Source organism: Gavia stellata, chromosome 8 (assembly GCF_030936135.1).
Source record: "Gavia stellata isolate bGavSte3 chromosome 8, bGavSte3.hap2, whole genome shotgun sequence".
Lineage (NCBI taxonomy): Eukaryota > Metazoa > Chordata > Aves > Gaviiformes > Gaviidae > Gavia > Gavia stellata.
In genome coordinates, this window is record NC_082601.1 from 28,450,309 (window position 1) to 28,467,959 (window position 17,651).

Sequence of the window (17,651 nt, forward strand, 5' to 3'; positions counted from 1 at the left end):
CTGGCTAACACACCCCGGGTGTAAAAGCTGAACAGTCGCAATTTAAACGCAAGTGCATGACACACACACATTTCACTTCCAACCTCTGCGCCGGAGCCACGCTGACTGCTTTGCTTTCCCCACCTTCCCCCGCCACAGACACGCGCCCGCCTGGGATGGCGGACCCGGAAGATCACCTGCGAGGGGACGGGAAGGAAGCAGCGGAAGGCTGCTCGCAGGCAGCAGCCACGCAGCGACCCCCGGGCTAGCCCAGGGGCGCCGCCGCCATACACTATAGGGGCCGGGCCCGGCCCTACAGAGAGGGCTCGCGCGCCCCAGGGAGCCACTACCCCAGGCCCACGCAAGGCCCAAGCAGGATCGCCCGGTCCCGGACGGGCTGTCCTCACCTGCTCCCCGCGGGTGGCAGTGCCAGTGGCAGTGCAGAGTACCGGGGCGCAGGCCCAGGGCGGCACCGCCCCTTTTCACCCCCCCCCCCCCGCCCGGCCCGGCCCGGCCCGGCCCGCTCCCCCGCCCCGCCCCTAGCAACCCACGGCGGTGCCGCCAGCCCTGCCCAATCGCCCGCCGATGGCGGCGCTCCTCGCCGAGGCATCGCCAATCGAGGCTCCGCGCCTCGGCAGCGGCCGTTGGGGCGGGGCCGCTGGGGCGACATCCTCCGCACCGCCTTGCCCCACGGCCCTTCTCCAGCTCCGCGCTGCGGGGAGGCTCCTCCCGGGCGCGGCAATTCCAGGCCGCCGTAGCGGGAGGTGCCACCAGCCGGGCAGCGGAGGGGGCCCGGGGAGGCGGGTGTGACCCTCAGGGGTTCCTCGCCGGTTCCCACTCCCCGCCTCGCCCCGGCCCCAGAGGGGCGCCCTCTCCTGCCCCTCAGGGCGGGGAGCCCCGTTACTCGCGGCCCGTAGTGCTGACATGGCCGCCTCCGCGCCAGCCAATGTGTCCGTAGCCGCCCGTGTGTACGCGTATCCCCTGGGCTGGGCTGCGGCGCGGTTCCGCCGGGCCCCGCGGCGGGGGACAAGCCAGCACAGCGCTGAGGGCAGCCTAGCCGCCCGCGCAGTCCCTGGGACCCGCTCCAGCAGCCCGGGCACACTCGAGCCCCCTCGGCGCCCAGGCCTTCGTGCCCGCCAGCGCCATCGGCTTCCCTGTGGCGACGCAGGCCACTTACTCCGGCTGTCTCGGGAGAGCGGGGAAAAGGCCCGGCTCGGCGGGCAGTCCACCGCGCTGCGGGCTGCCTGGCGCGGCGGAACGGCCGCGGCGCGTTACGTGCTGCCGCGGCCCCCTCACAAGAAGGCATCGGCGCGCAAAACCCGGGCAGACCCGGCGGGGCGGGGAGGGCCACAGGCCGGCCGGAGAGCCGCGGCGTGAGGCGGCCCGCGGCTGAGGACCGAGCAGCCGCTCGGCCCGCCCCCGCCCCCGCCCCCGCCCCGCCGCCGGGAGGAGGTGCCGGGCGGGGTGGGCGGGGCCGGCAGGGGGCGCCGCGGCGGCGGGGCCGGGCGGCGGCGGGGGCGCGGCCCCATAAAAGGCCTCGCGCACGGCTAGGCCCCGTACCGCCGTGGGAGCCGGACCGGTAGCGACCGCAGGTAATGTGGTTCGGCGCCCCAGGGCCCCGCGGGTGGGGCGGGATGGGGCCGCACCGTGGTGCGGGGGGCTGCGCCCTTTGTCCTTCCCCTCCTGGGCGCGCCGTCCCCCGCCCTGCAGAGGGGCCCTGGGAGTGTGGGTTTGTGTTTTAAGGGCTTTTTTTTTTTTCCTGGCCGTTCGGGGTGGGAGCTCCGCGGCAGGCTGCCCGCCCGGCACCCCCTCCCGCCGCAGGGAGCGTTTAAGGCGCCCCGGGTGCTGAGGGGGTGCTTGCACCCCGGACTCCGCCTCCTCGGCCCGGGGCTGGGCTTTCTCCCCTCGCAATCCAGGTGTCTCTTAACAGTCGGTAGTGTCACCTATTGCCGGTTGCGCTTAGGGCCCCTCGCGTGTCCCGGGGCAGCTCTCCTGGGCTGGGGGCAGCGCCCCCCGTCACTGCCGTGCTGGCCGGGCCCGGCAGCGCCTTGCTCGGGTGGTGCCAGTGCCTGGATTCCAGCCTGGGTTGTGGCACCAGCTGCAGCCCGCGGCCTGGTCGGCAAATCCTACCTGTGCCGGAGGAGCTCGCCTGCATCGCCTTGTCAGGGGCGGGCTGCGTGCCTGGATGGAGGGCAGTGCAGCCGAAAAGCAAGTGCAGGCGAGATCTCGGTTAGTGACAACGATCTGCCCTGCTCTCCCGGGGAGCCTGCTTGATCTGAAGAGATCGTCTGTAAACCTGAATTACAGAGTTGTTGCGGTAGTTAATTATTGACTGTAGGCCCTGGGTCCTTCCTGAGGGCCCAGGAGTATTTGGAAATTCACGAAGTTTCTTCTAGGCTGCCTGGCTAAATGCCTGAGTTTAATCATATTTAAAGAAGGGTTGCTATAGGAGAAAGACCTTGCTGACTTTTGGCAGTTCTGGAGAGTATAAAATCAAAAGGAAAGAGTTACAGAAAGAGTTGATCTCTAGGGAATGTGTGCTCTCCAGGGAAACCTCTTGGCATGTTGACTCTGGTGTGCAGAAGAGGGATGCTGCTGCAGTACTGCCCCTATACATAGAGAAACTGGGAACATCAGTGTTTGAGGAGGGGAAAAGTACTGGGACCATGATCAGATAAACATGTAGGATGCTGTCAGAGTTGCTTAAGAAGCTGCTGTTCCCACATATCAGTGGAGGTGCGTCTCGCCTACCTCTGTTCCCCTTGTGACAGCAGCACTATATAGGTCTCAAGCCAGCTTTGCAAAATCTATTGCGATGACTGATGCAGTCTGATTTGTCTTATTTAAGTAGGGACCAAACCACAAAACAAACAATGGTGGGTGGGTGTCTGTGTACATTTTGGCTTAAATGAATCAGACTATTTCTCAGACTGCATAAGCGCCAAAAGCAAAACTGAAGTCTCCTGAGTCGTAATCCTGCGTCGAGGCCATGGGCGTGTGTGTGACACAGTTCTTGTTTAGATAGTCACAATTGAAAATTGGGCCCAAAACACTTGCATAAATTAACTTCACATGACTACACTTTGCTGGAACTCAGTTTAAGTTTTCCATGAGGACTAGAGAGGCCTAATATAAGGCAAGATATTATCTTTCTTTGGGATAGGAGTGCCTTGGACTAGTTAATTTCTCAAGTTTATGTGCTCGTATTAAATAGAGTCTCAGTAACTCACAAACTCATTTTACTTTTTTTATAACGTTTGCTCTTTAACAAGTTGGAAAAGCTTGTTGCAGTAACTAGAACATAGCTTAGAAAGCTTATTCTCTTCCCAGACTAAAAATGTTTAACGGACTGGATTTTGGAAATACAGTGCAAGTTAGTTTAATTAAAAAAAAAAAATCTGAACTAGGGAGCAGTCTCCCCACATGCCTGTAACCTGGGGCCCTTGCATTGCAAACCTCACACCTCTGAATAACTTCATCCAGATGAATAGACTCTGCATACAGGAGGACCTCTCATGGTGGATAAAACCATTCATGGACCTCAGTATCTGTGAGACTGCAACCTCAGGCACGAGGGCTTTGTATCCCACTGTAGTATCCTAACAGCTGCACACAAGAACAGGGCTGTCTTGGGAGGAGGAACTTGCCAAGTCATAGCTCTTGCATAATCCGAGCTGAGAACTGAGAAACTGTGGCTGTTCGAAAGCAGGGCACTGTGTTGGAGCAGTTCAGTGGCTTGTGGGGTTGTTTTTGTTACGGAACAAAGTGCAAATAGAAGGGCAGAGTTCAGGTTTATTTTGTGAGGCTTTGTGAACAATTATGTTGGGAAACCTCTGTTCCTTACAGAAAACAAATCTGTTCAGTATTTATTTTAACAGCAGAAATAAAGCTTGCCACAAGAAAGTACTCTTGAAGTGGCCCTTGGATTTCTGTACCTGTTTCCTTCCTTTCTGAGGAAGGAAGCTAATAAAGAAGCTGACAATGTATTAATCTTAATTGTGCCAGCAATATGAGTTGTTGTTAAAATAAGGTTTTTCAGAAAAAGGGGGAGAAACAGGCAACTGGACTAGAACTCATGAAATCTAAAAATAAACAGCGCTCATCTATTTCTCTGGCATTTGGGGAAAGAGTTTGGTCATGCTTTCAAATTCTATTGTACTCATGCTCTCTTAAAACTCATGCTCTTAGAACACACCCCTTAAATCTCAGATATTAACCTTTATTTTTATCCTCAGATAGATCTCCCTAGGAGCTAGGGCTTTAAGAAAAATACCAGTTAGCGTGAAACTAGGGATAAACTGTGGTTATTTTCAAGACTTATAGAACACAGGATCTCTCCTAAGTTAGTATCTCTCATTTAGCTGTGTTGTAAAAATGCAGGATACATGTATTGGTGATGTGTGTTGGCAGTTTTTAACTTAGGTTGGGGTTTTTTTATGTCTGTTGCAGCTCAAGATGTCTAAAAAAATCCATGGAGGTTCTGTTGTGGAGATGCAAGGAGATGAAATGACACGGGTCATCTGGGAACTGATTAAAGAAAAGCTGATTTTTCCTTATGTAGATCTGGATTTGCACAGGTAATGGCTCTTTATGACACACAGTCACTTTGTACTGCAGTTTGCATGTGTCATTGGGCATTGATCATGTTTCACTTAGCACTGAGAGCCTTGTAGCTCCTCCTGCACTAGTGCAGAGAGGCGAACTAGCCCTTTTTATACCAGTAAAGTTCCCAGCAGACTTCTGGTTAACTTACCTAAGGGCCAACCTCACTGAGTACTCTGGAAAGCATGGGCTTATGGTGAAGGTATTTTGGTGAAGTCTGGCAGCCCCTCTGGGGTTTCTCACAGCAGTAAGCAGTGAATGCTTAATTGTGAGTTAGCTTTTTACTCTACTGTGCCTCTAAGCAGGTCTCTCACAGATGTGGTCTGCATTTTTATCTCCTATGCCTTGGCTTTCCATCACCTAGGCAGTCTGCATGGCTTCCTGCAGCCTAAACAATTAAAACGTGGGGTAGCCACTCCCTGACTTGAAGCCTAGCATCTGTGGACTCTGAGTAGGTTTATGGCTTCTTGCCATCTCTGAAGATCTGCCCAGAGGGCAAAAAGGGTGGTTGTAGGGCCCAGACTTTGCCCTGATGTCTGTAAGCTTGAGCTCTGCTGCTGGCAGTGTGAGCTAACTGCTGCAATTATTCCCCGAGCCTAGGCTGTGCTTCTACACTCCCTTCTGGAAAAAACAAATATTAGCAGCTCATGTGGCAAAAGGAATATGCTATATCTACAGCATCTGGTCAAGCAGAACAAATCATCTTCCCTTTATAGCCACTGAGCTATAATTATTGGATAAATATCCAGCTGCATTGCTCCTAGCTCTGTGGATAGAGGCCTTCAATGGTATCTGCCATTATTAAACCCACAAGTCTGACCTCTTTCCCTGCTCGTGGAGTGATTTGTATGCCACCTACATCAGGCTTTCTGCTTGCTGGTGTTGGGAACCAAGCAAACAGGAACCCAGCAGAATAATACATGCACACAGTCTGGAGAACATCCCTTTTCAAAGAGGGGTGGGAGGAGGGAAAGCAGACCCCTGGCTGAGGCAGCACAACGGCTAGATTCATGTACAACTGGCTATGCTTCAGGGCTGTCCCACGCTGGGTACCCGTTGTTCTCGAAAAGCTATTAAAACAGTGAGTGTGGGAAACGTGCTTCCTCTGACTGTTTGAGGGAAATATTGGAAGTTTTGCTGGCAGAGCAGAATTGTGGGTCCATTGTCAAAGCAGTTTTTAAGCCTAGTGTGGCTTCAAATGCCCAGTACATGAAGGAAGCCAGAATCCTCAGCACAAGAGGTCTGAAATAAAGGCCCATATTTATCTGGGGATTGTGCTGCTCCATACCATTAGAATCCCAGACTGAAAGTTTCCATTGCAGGAAGCTCAGAAGGGAAGGCAGAGGAGATATTGGCTATGTCCCATGCTGGCAGAGAGCCTCAACCATAAACTGAAGCTGTCCTTTCTCCAACCTCCTACCAGCAGCAGAAGTGTCAGTATATGAGTCTGTTTTCTTCCAGTGCAGCAGCATTTGCACTGGAAGAGGGATAACTTCAGTTATGGCAGAGTGCTGGAACTACACTCACAGGCACATACGGGGTGTGGTTTCTTTCCTGCTGGACACGAACAAATGTCCTGGGCAGTTCTGACCATCTTTGTCGGTTTATTACAGCTATGACTTGGGCATTGAGCATCGTGATGCTACAAATGATAAAGTAACTGTGGAAGCTGCTGAAGCAATAAAGAAATACAATGTTGGCATAAAGTGTGCAACCATCACTCCTGATGAGAAAAGAGTGGAGGAGTTCAAGTTGAAGCAGATGTGGAAGTCTCCCAATGGCACAATTAGAAACATCCTAGGTGGCACTGTCTTCAGGGAGGCTATTATCTGCAAGAACATTCCCCGGCTGGTGTCTGGATGGGTGAAACCCATTGTCATTGGCCGTCATGCTTATGGGGATCAAGTGAGTCACTTCAGTGCTTACCCCTCTTTTTATCTGAACAAGCTTAGTCCTGACTGGTATAGAGCTACAAAGATTTAGACATCCCTGTGCTGTTACTTTATCCTTGCACTCCACCTGGGAGTGGGTACTTGCTAGCACTTTCTTTGTACAGCATCTGGCAAAGCATGGGAGAGCCTCATTCATGTCTCTCTTCCTTAGACAGTGTAGCTGTATAAACAGCATTCAGGGGCCTGTGCTTGGATTAGATAGGCCTATACCTAAACAGGCTATAACTCCTCTAAGTTATTTTTCTTCACCTCTGCAGAACCATCCTCCCTACATAGCAGTGTCTTTAGAAACTATCCTTTACACTGCCCATCCTACTTCTCAGAAGGGCTTTTTGTTGGCAAATGCTGCTCACAGCAAAAATGGATCTGAGTGAGTGACTTTTTAGAAGTTGGCAAAGGTGCCTTCTGTGCATGGGTGTGGTTTTGTTTTCTTTTGTTTTTTAACTGTGGTCTGCTTCTTAAACTTACTTGCACAGCACTCCTGCAGAGTTGGTATTCATACTGGGCACATCAGGCTGTGGTACCAAAGTGGGGAAACACCCTTTATCAGAGCTCTCCTGGCAGAGGTAGTACAAAGCCATGGAAAGCCCTAGCATGGTACTCAGTGTAGTGGCCTTTGGGCAGCCCAGAGGTCAAGAATCAACCATGCTGTTCTCCATGGGTAATGACAGGCTGTAAAGCAGCCAAACATGACAAAAGAAAAGTTTTCTAGAAGAGCCAAGTGCTGAATAGATGGGTAAACCCACAAACCAAGGGCAAGTCATAAGATTAGCTGGGGTGGGAAGGTAAAATAATGAATTCCCAAGAGGAAAATAATTGCAGAGCCCTGACACTAGTTAAGAATGGGGTTCAATGTCCTTAACAGTACTGAATAACTGAGAAGGTCAAAATAATAATAGGAAACAATGGATTAAGGGCGAGGATTGAAACCATGCCAAAGTATGAGATTAAAGTGAAAGGAATAATATAAGAACATGTAAAGGACATATGAGCAAGACACTTCTGTAACTTCAGAACAGCTCAGGGAACCAATTTCCTCAATAGGAGGGGAACTACATGAAAAAGGATGAAGAATTTCAAGGAAATGTAACCTTAAATAGTACTGTTCAGGACAGTTGGGAAGATGAGACACCATTTAAAAACTTGAAGTACATGTTGGCTCTTTTGAGTCTGTGTGGCTCAGAGGAGCAAAATGTGTACTCATTTACGTAATTCAAAGAACTCTTACTACAGATTGGCCTTTCAAATGTCATATGATGGATAGAAATAATGGCTTTTATTAAGATGCTGTACGATTCCTCCTTATTCATGAGATCAGTAGTTGTGATATGAATGGCTTTTTTTGAGGCAGGGAGAGGAACCTTCCTACTCATAGACCACACAACACTGGATATGTTGCACTTTATGTATCTGCAGATGCACTGAAGTTTTATACTCTGCCAATTGGTAGGGCCCAAGAGTCTGTAAGCTTTTCCCTTTAAAGAAGATCTCTTCTGAAACAGGCAGACTCTTGACTACTTGTTCTTCTCATCTCTAGTAAAATAATCCAGTGACCACATGGGTGAGTAAACAGAACCTGTTCAATGGGGTTTTTGGTACCACTGTTTATGCTTTCTGCACCCTCACCTCCCAAGTAAGGGTTGTCTTTTATGGTTCTGTCCTCCTGATAGATAAAATCATCATGGCAATTTTTTTTTTTTAACAGTACAGAGCAACTGATTTTGTGGTACCTGGGCCTGGAAAAGTAGAGATGACCTACACTCCAGGAGATGGAGGCAAACCAGTCACCTATCTGGTCCATAACTTTGAAAGTAGGTATTAACTCTAAGTTGTGATTAAAACTGATATTTTTGGTTTAATTTAACCTTGAAGTATCACTCAGATCTGTTTGATGGTTAAATCTGACTTTGAGGTAGAGTGGCGGAGAAGGTTTGGGTCTTCATTTATCTGGGAAGTGCTGAAAGTTACTTGAAATATTCCTGGGATCAAAAAGGCATATCAAACACAATCATACTAGACTGGCCACCTATCATGCTCCTTGTATAATGACTGTGGTTGTGGCATATATGTTTTTTTGCTCTGATCAGAAGGAAACTTGCTAGCTAAACAGGGCTTGACCTAAGGGGAGATATTTCAGAACAATTTGGGTATAATTCTTTCTGGTTTTAGTTTGTCTTACTGGGCTCTATATACCTTTGCAGTTTGTACCCTCCATTATCAAGAAGACCTTTTTCAATAGAAATGAGAACTGACACTTACTCTGCAAGATGGAAAGGAGATTTGACAAGGATGCTCCTGACTGTGTAGGCTCTAACTGTTTTAACAGATGCAGTCCCAAAGGTATTGGTGTCCCTCCTAGCAATATTGCTGTGCTGTTGTAGACATTGCTAGGCTCAGGAGGAGGAGTCCTGACATGGCTGGGCTTTGTTGCACGAAAACAATTACATGCATGTTGCTAGAACCCAGGGTGTTTCTCTAGGGGCAGGATTCAGTAAAACATCGCATCACACAGGTCATCTCTCTTGGCTATTGGTGATCAAAGGGTTCAGGATTTGAAGCCTTATGGTGACCTATGTATGTGAGTGTGCAATGTTTTGTTTCTAGCTACAAAGATCTAATACATCCATGTAAACCACAGAATCCTAGTTTGTATTCAGTTGGCTTGGCAAACAGTTACCAAGACTGCCATGTGACCCTCTTTTGTAATACTTGATTTCTTTGGTATTCTTGTTCGCAGGAGCCTAAATCTCAACTATCTCTTGTTGCACAGCCTTTTGTCTGGAGTTCACCTGCTTCACTGCCAGTCCTAATCCGTTTTCATTTGATAGGTGATTGGTGAGCCTGTATTGGAGATGTCTGGCAGTTCCAGCTGCCAGTCTGGTTCACTGTTCTGCATTGCATCAGGAAAGCAAGGAATTGACCCATTGCTATACTAATATATTCAACCTTGACACTGAATCAAGAGGTTTCAGTAGGCAGTAGGATTGTATGATTGCAACAAGGGGTTTTTTAACTATATGCAAATAAGTATTTGAATAAAACTTAATAGCTGTCATCCAGCCACTATGAAATCATGGCTCCAGAGGACACAGTCTCTGTAGCTGATCATAACCTGTTCCGTCCTTGACTCACTAAGGGAGCCGGGGGACAACATGTATTTTTGTTGGTAACAACAGGAATTTCATTCCCTGCCAATATCAACTTTAAATGACCTTGCTACCCTGGCAAGCAGATAAACCTCCTCTGGCTTCGCCCCTTCATTCTGCATGCATGTATATAGAGTAACAACCATCTGGACATAAGGACAAATGGATATTAGGAAAGGGTATTTTCAAAAATAAAAAAAAAAACTCTGGAGCAAAGATCCCTGATAAAGGCACTGTACAACAAACTAGAAAGGAGGTGGTAGTAAGGTGCTTAAAATTAAGTACCTCGTATCTGCTTTTCTCTAGAAACACAAAGAGCTGTGTTCTGGAGGTGTCAAAGTTTTTTTTCATGAAGTCCTAGACCCTGCTTTCACCTACAGTCAGCCTCTCCCATGAGCTGAACAGCTGAATGCTGCTTGCCCCAGGTCACTGCCTTCACCACCGCCCCCACCCCACCCCCACCCCGGTGAATTGGGCTGTAGGTTTAAGGCACTTCCATTCAGGCTGCTAACACATCTGCATTACACAATCCAAGTCATGTGAGTGTTGATAGTTCCTCAGGGGCTTCTCAGGACTTTCCCTTATGCTCAGATGACTGACATGTTCTTCCCACAACTTCCTGGAAGTAAGCCTGAGCAGGTGAAACAAAGGTGCAGGGTAGACCAAACACATGTGCTGAAAAGATGCAGGAATGCATGTGGGGACTTGTGTACCTGAGCTAGGCAAAGCAGCTTCTGACTGCTGGAGTTAGTTCTGCAGTGCAGTCAAAGCCTGAAGGTACAAGGCACTTAAGATAGGAGCAAACCCATTTCTAGCTTTGACTGAGACCCCTGCTCTAAACTGCTGTCTGCTGCTTTGATAGAAAAATACTCTATCTAGCTAGCAGGAGTTCAAGCACGCCTATTCCTGTCACAGTTTTGCTGCTTAGTCTAGATGATTAGGAAGAAACTTCTTAGGGGTATTATATCACAGTATTAAGATGTACCTAGTTGTAAACCAAAACCACCTTCCTATCCATGCATCACAGGACTGCTGGAGCTTGGAGCTGAGTGCAAAGTGAATCTTCTCCTGAAAGAACTAGCCTTAAATTGAGAACTGTATCAAGACTTCTGAGGATAACACCAGCCTGCCTGCCAGGCTATGCTATGGAGAGACTGTCAAATCCTTAACCAAAACAAAATCTAGTTGATTCCTATCTGTTGTTCTTCCACTAACAGGCTGTGGTGGTGTAGCCATGGGAATGTACAATCTTGACCAGTCTATCAAGGATTTTGCCCACAGTTCCTTCCAAATGGCACTGTCTAAAGGCTGGCCCCTCTACATGAGCACCAAGAACACCATCCTGAAGAGATACGATGGCCGCTTTAAAGACATCTTCCAAGAAATCTATGACAGGTAACTAGGATAGTTGCCTACAGCAGTGCATAAGTCTGCAGCAGGAACATCCTCTCCAGCCTTGTGAGCTGCTACAGTTAATTCAGCATTTTCAGACACTCAGCAACACTTTGCGGGGGGCTATGCGCCTTTCCTGTTGCGGTCTCCCTTGTCCTGCAGGACACAGTACTCAATGTTTAAAGCTTTGCTAAATGTGGCTGTGGTGTTCATCTCTCCTAACAGAGTCACAAATTCTCTATGGGCTTCTCTGTGATTCTGAAGCAGAGTTGCAGTGGCCTAGCAAAGCAAGCGAGGGAAAAAAAGAGTAAAGAGGATACAAATTTCTTCTAAGGTTTTTCTTTAACTCTTATCTCTATGCACCTCACTGTGCACAATTACTTGCACAAATTGTGCAATCCCTGTTTTTATCTATATGTCAATGTTTTCTGTTTTCCAGAGAATACAAGTCCCAGTTTGAAGTCAAGAAGATCTGGTATGAGCATAGGCTCATTGATGACATGGTTGCTCAGGCCCTGAAATCTGAAGGAGGCTTTGTCTGGGCCTGCAAAAACTACGATGGGGATGTGCAGTCTGACTCGGTTGCGCAAGGTATGAGATGTTTCCTGTGCTACACTGAAGTAGGCTCAGTAGCAGTCTCTTGTGACCTTGTGTCATATCTTATGTAATGACCCAGGAGGTGGTCTTGGGTCTCAGAAGGTACATTTCAAACCTGTGGCCAGGTTCTTGATATGAAGTAGGTTGGTTTCCTGTCACGCTGTGGGGAAGATAGCGATTGGCAGCCCAACACTGCTTATTTAGGATTCTTTGTTCTCAGACTGCACCTTTTCAATAAAAATCTGTCCAGCAAGTGAGGTGAGAATGCTAATTTTCTTGAAATGATGCAGAATGTTTGCCTATCTGTATCTCATGGTTCAGCAACACTTTCTGTTCAGACGAGCTGTTATTTTGACGTGTTAGGACTAGCCAGTTAGTTGCAGCAGCACTGCTGTTCAGCAATACTCACATCAAGGCTGGGAGGATGTAGAGGGATTGTAGGATAGAGGGATTAAGGGGAATTTAAGGGGGCTGTCCAAAGGAGACACTGAACTTTTTTAACTGTGTATTCTGTAGGCTATGGCTCTCTGGGGATGATGACCAGTGTGCTGATCTGCCCTGATGGCAAGACTGTTGAAGCAGAAGCTGCTCACGGCACAGTTACTCGTCACTACCGCATGCACCAGAAAGGCCAAGAAACCTCCACTAACCCCATTGGTGAGCTGCTGTTCACTGCCCTTCAGTGATCTCTACACATGAAAGAACAGGTTTGGAGTAAGAACATCTGCATCCTTTCTGCAGAGAATTGCACCACTGAGTGGTGAAACTGGTAATTCATAATGCATTTTTCTTCCATGGAGACAGCTGCAGCCTGGAGCAAAAACAGGTTGGAATGGAGTGAGTGTGAGCAATAAGCTAGGCCTAACCTAGCCTTAGAGATGTGCTCTCGCTCTTCAGCAAATGATGGGTTTATAGCCACAAAGGCCTTAAGGTTTAGATTTGTTGTTTTTTATTTTACTCCCCTTCCTGATGCTCCAAAAGACCCAGCCACCCTCCAAACCATGTACTTAAAGTGTAAGTGCACCTAGAATGGGACGTGAGGGAAAGAATCCTCTACAATTGCACAGGGACCAGAGTGTAATGTAACACCAGGAAGAAGACTGCACCCTTCTAACATAAGGACAACTTTCTGTGTAAGCCCAGAGTCCTACCGCTAGTCATTCTTTCCAACTTGGGCAGGAACAAAATAAGATAAAAGGGCATGCACAAAGAGATTGCTGGAGGCAGTGAGTAGTTTCTGGGGTTTGTTTTTCTTTAGAGCTGCACAAAATGCAAAGGATGCCTAGATGAAGATGTGTTCTCTTTCCCATACCAGATTTTCTCTCTCTTTTCTGTCTGTTTTCAGTTTTATTAATAGTAAAAAATAATTACTCTTCCACATGACAGTTTAGAACAATGTCGAGGGAGTTCTAGAAGGACAGAATAATCTAGTGTTCTCTCTCAGCCTCCATCTTCGCATGGACAAGAGGACTAGCTCACAGAGCTAAGCTGGACAACAACACTAGCCTCAAGAACTTTGCAGTTGCCCTGGAAGAAGTCTGCATTGAGACCATTGAATCTGGCTTCATGACAAAAGACCTTGCTGCCTGTATCAAAGGTCTACCTAAGTAAGTGCATGAAGTAATCAGCTGTGCTTGGAGGAGGATGTTTTACTTGGTGCTTCAGAACAGCATTTGCTGGAAAGTTAGTTTAGTATGGTGAAGAATTGCTGGAGTCTGGTCACAGAACAGGGCTCATCTGTACCCGGTGCTGTACAAACAGGACATGAGACACTCCCTGCCTCAAGTAGCTTAGTCTAGGTTGCTCTGTCCCTGCTATTGTACCAAATGCATGGGGAAAAAATAAAGAAGGAACTGCAAAGATTTCTCTTATGACAGGCTGGCTACACTAGCCAGATCCTGCCCTGTCCATTTATTAGGATGGAGACCTATTTCACTGCAAAATACCTCTGGCTACCTCTTCTCTGGAGCCTTTTGGCAAAAAACATCAGCCTGATGAGTAGGAGATGACTCTTCTGGTTTTAGAGGCTAGACTTAAGAGTTCTTTGAACAGTCTTCCCCTGCTTGGAGCATTTGAGTGGCTTTACAACTAATGTCTGTCTTGTTTTGTTTCCCCCCTCAGTGTCACACGCTCTGACTACCTGAACACCTTTGAGTTCATGGACAAGCTTGCTGAAAACTTGAAGGGGAAGCTGGCCTCTCTGCCCAAGCTTTAAGGCACAGGTTCTACTCAAGCTCCACAAACAAAGCGTCTCCCACTTACACCAGAGTGTAAGTGGCATTGTATCACACTCTGTTGTGTAACATTTCAAATACTAGACAAAAATGAACATGTACACTTTTTTAAATGTTTAAAAGACCATGTTTTCTTAAACCCCTTGAGCTGCTGGGCTAGGCCCTACTTTTGCTAAGCAGCTGAATGTGACAGTATTCAAGCTCAATGTGGGTCTGGATTCCTAATGTCATTCACAGCAGACCTGCGGTTTCTCTCCATGACTTTGTGATCTGTGTTTCTTTTCTGTTTTCCTCTCAGACTGAAAGCCAGTCTGTGTCACAGCTCTGGTTAAACCAGTGGTGACTGACTTACTGTCCAACAGGCCTTAGAAATCAGAACTGTCCTCATCTCTCCAGTACTGTCCACTGACTATAAGTAAGTGAGCTCATAGGGCTATGCCAGCTCCACTGCAGCCCCTCTCTTAATTTATCTTTTAGTGCCAACGAGAGCCTAGTACCCTGATACTAAGGGATTTGGTCCCATTGCTACAGTCAGGACTGTAGCGTTTGAGAAGAAGCACTTAGTAACTGCTGGAAACAAGCCCTATAGGCTAAGAGCCTAATAAAGCCATGCTGCAGTGTCTAAATGCAGGGCACATATTTAGTTATACTCCTCCTGACTGGAGGTGAAGCATAGGAACTGTTACCTTTTCCCCCACCCCACAATTCATAAAAGTGCAAAACTTTTCTCCAGTTGTCTGGGCTATTACCCTTCCTGTTGTGATACAGCAAGTCAGATTATGACTGTGAAAAACTATTCCATCCATGGGTTTGTGTTTGTTTGGGGTTTTTTTTTAAGAATATTTTAGTTCAGGCTAAAATAAAAGCCAACTAACATTCTTTGTGTCTCTCCTTCCTTTATGTGATTAGCAGATACGGGGAAACTCTGCCTCAGAGAGAGACTCCAGTACCTTTCAGCAGAGTCCAGTACATGCTGGGACAGACTGTTGGAATGCAATACAAACACAAAATAATCTCTCCCTTTTTAGAGTAGAGTTTTAATTTATTCTGGCCCATAGCAAGATGTGATCTGTAGTGTGGTGGTAAGCATCAGGTAGCTCACAAGAATTTAAAGGTACCATGTCCATTGAAATTTTATTTTGAGACTAATACAAACTCAAACTGATGTATCACCACTCAACAAAGATTAGCAACTAGTTATTCATAAGACAAACTCTCACCCTGCAGCTGACTAGCTATAAGTGTTTGTTAGGATAGAAATGCTACGTTAGACTACATCAGCTAGTATTAACATTAGTTTTGGGATGAGCATGTGTTTGAAGTGCAGCTCTACAACTGCTAGCAGCTGTCACTGTGCCTTCAATGTAAATGAACACAGTAGTCTGCTATTCTGTTATTAACACAAGCATGTAAGGAATGCAGCTGGAAAGAGTCCCATTGCTGACCCATAGAAGCAATGGAAACAATCATCAGGAACATCTGGAGAGCTATGTTCCTGCCTGGCTTCTGACATCATTAGTTCAAATTACTGTGCCACTGTCAGGCAGGTCATGCTACAACAGCACCTCTAACAAATTCCCTGTTATTTACTAGCTCCTACCTGGCTTCTGGAGTTACAGAGTACCAGAGAAAGCTTATTACCTTTCAGGAAACTGAACAAATAAATGGGCATTTTTAAATCTTGTACTTTTTGTTTGTTTGTTTTAATGACTTTGCAGTATAGCTTAAGTGTAAGCAATGTAGTGGCATTTACCTGACTGCAGATGACACTGCTTTCCCTCTGTACTAACAAAGTTTCCATCTTCTGGAGGACTCTGCAGAGTACAGCAAGACCTGATCTATCCTCATGAACTGATGGATGTTGCTGAAGTGCTGAGGAGAGAAAGGAACACTTGTCCATGTGTTGAGAGAAGAAGCAGTAAGTGTGGTCATAAGAACAGAGCTACCATCTCCCTGCTCTGCCATGAAGAGGAAACATACTCCCTGCTTCCAAGGAGGCACATTCTCTTCCCCTTTACTACTAATACAATCACTTCTTTTTCCTACCATTCCCTCAAACATTTAATATCAATAACCTTCTAAGTTAGACACCAGTAGACCCTAAAAAAGCAAGTACTGGAGGCTAGTGGGCACTTGGTCTGCAATGGAAAAGAGCACAGGATTTCATGAAACATGACTGCTTCACAGTATACCAGGTGCTTCACAGAACTCTTGGGCAGGACCCTTGTAGCTCCCACCACCAGCAATAGCCCTTTGCACCAACACTCCCATCAGCAGACCCCAGCAAAGTTGTCTTCAATCAAAGTATAGCCTAGCTTACCTTTAGTGCTAACACCAATGTACATACATGTGTGCATCTGTGTCCTAGGTGTTGAATGCTCAGGACTGGTGGAAGGCTCAGTTTTCAACTCCATAGTTATGTAAATCCTCACTGACAGCAAATACAGTGAGAGGGGATATCTCAGTTATCTGACATGGCTCCCTTCCAGAACAGCAGAGAGCTCTGACTGCTAGGGCTGTTCAAGGCTTCAGCAGTTCGCCCTAAATGTGACTTCCCAGTGGCCAGCTCTACATGTACAGAAGCCACCTTTTACAGGAGGTAACGCTAGGCAGTACGTCAGCATGCCTCTTCTGCTTGCTGTCAAAGCCTGGGCTGCTGCAATCCTTTCATACCTTCAGCAGCCCTTGTGGGTATCTGCAGTGCCAGAAGGTCAGCCTTCCAAGGTGTACTCTCCCCAGACTTCTGTAAGGCCAGGAGAGAACTGGCAGAGTCAGCTAACTAGCTGTGGTGCCCCAAGCACTTCTGCACAAAGACTTTACAGACAAGCACCCCAGCATTTAAAGGTGAATTGGGGAAGGACAGGGAATAAATGTCACAAAGCTCTTATACTGTCCACACAGAAGACTTTATTTATACTTGAAAATAAAAAATAAGCTATGCAAAACACGAGCAATATTCTAGCAAAGACACACAAAAGCCCCTAGGAGCTTGGGGGCTGCCTGTTCAATCACTAATTTACTTCTGGCTCTATGTCTCTTCCTATTGTTATTAGCTTGCCTGCCTTGGCACTGGGACATCCTTCAGGAAGCCATTCTTTTTCCTCTTTGATCTTAGTGGTCGCTTCCTTGGCTTCAGCAGTTTTCTTCATTTTGTTTTTGTAGAGAGGGGAGTGGAGGAACTCCATGTTTGTAAATGGGTCACCCCGCCTCAGCTTCCTGCAGAACCAAAGAGTTAGATTGAACCATCAAGGTATTTCTTGAATATAAGTATGATTTCAGTCTCTAAAGTCTCCAATTTTACCAAAATGCTTCCACTATAAGATCACTGAGTGGTACAGTTTATTCCTTGTCTAGTACAGGAACAGCTGTACCAGTACAGAGTACCTTCTGACCCAGTATAACCAACTCCTCACAGAAAGTTCAAACTGTGACATTTTTCAGGGAAAAAATGTTGTTATGGAGTTAAATGGTTCTGTACAGTAGCCATTGGATGTACTGAATCTACACTTTCTTAGGGAAAAGATGCAGCTACGTGTTTAGATATTGTATCTGCCAAAAAAAGCAAATATAGATGCAGCCTGCTCACAGGGGAGAACCCTCCTCAAAACCTAGCATTTCCTTCACTGAAACCCAACTAAAATGGAAGTATTACTAAGTTGTTGTGTAAAACTTTAGATATCACACAATGGCAGCAAGTGAAATCAGGACTTTTGCTTAGCTGTCTTTATTTAACCTGTATTTTATCCTCA

At 47.2% G+C, this 17,651-nt stretch overlaps 1 protein-coding gene across 1 annotated transcript; it reads left to right on the plus strand.

Annotated features, from left to right (window-relative positions):
• The first annotated feature begins 1,498 nt into the window (after nt 1-1,498).
• On the plus strand, nt 1,499-15,585 carry IDH1 (isocitrate dehydrogenase (NADP(+)) 1). The gene is made up of 9 exons (XM_059820307.1): nt 1,499-1,571; nt 4,429-4,556; nt 6,195-6,486; nt 8,239-8,344; nt 10,897-11,074; nt 11,511-11,662; nt 12,185-12,325; nt 13,113-13,275; nt 13,790-15,585. The coding sequence occupies exons 2-9, from the start codon at nt 4,435-4,437 to the stop codon at nt 13,881-13,883; spliced, it is 1,248 nt and encodes a 415-aa protein (XP_059676290.1). The 5' UTR covers nt 1,499-1,571; nt 4,429-4,434; the 3' UTR covers nt 13,884-15,585.
• The last annotated feature ends 2,066 nt before the right edge of the window (nt 15,586-17,651 follow it).

Bases quoted from the DNA above. Each gene is read 5' to 3' on its own strand.
- IDH1 (XM_059820307.1), top strand. From the start codon at position 4,435: ATGTCTAAAAAAATCCATGGAGGTTCTGTTGTGGAGATGCAAGGAGAT. The intron at 11,663-12,184 runs GTATGAGATGTT...TGTATTCTGTAG, and splicing joins GTCTGACTCGGTTGCGCAAG to GCTATGGCTCTCTGGGGATG. The intron at 12,326-13,112 runs GTGAGCTGCTGT...GTTCTCTCTCAG, and splicing joins AACCTCCACTAACCCCATTG to CCTCCATCTTCGCATGGACA.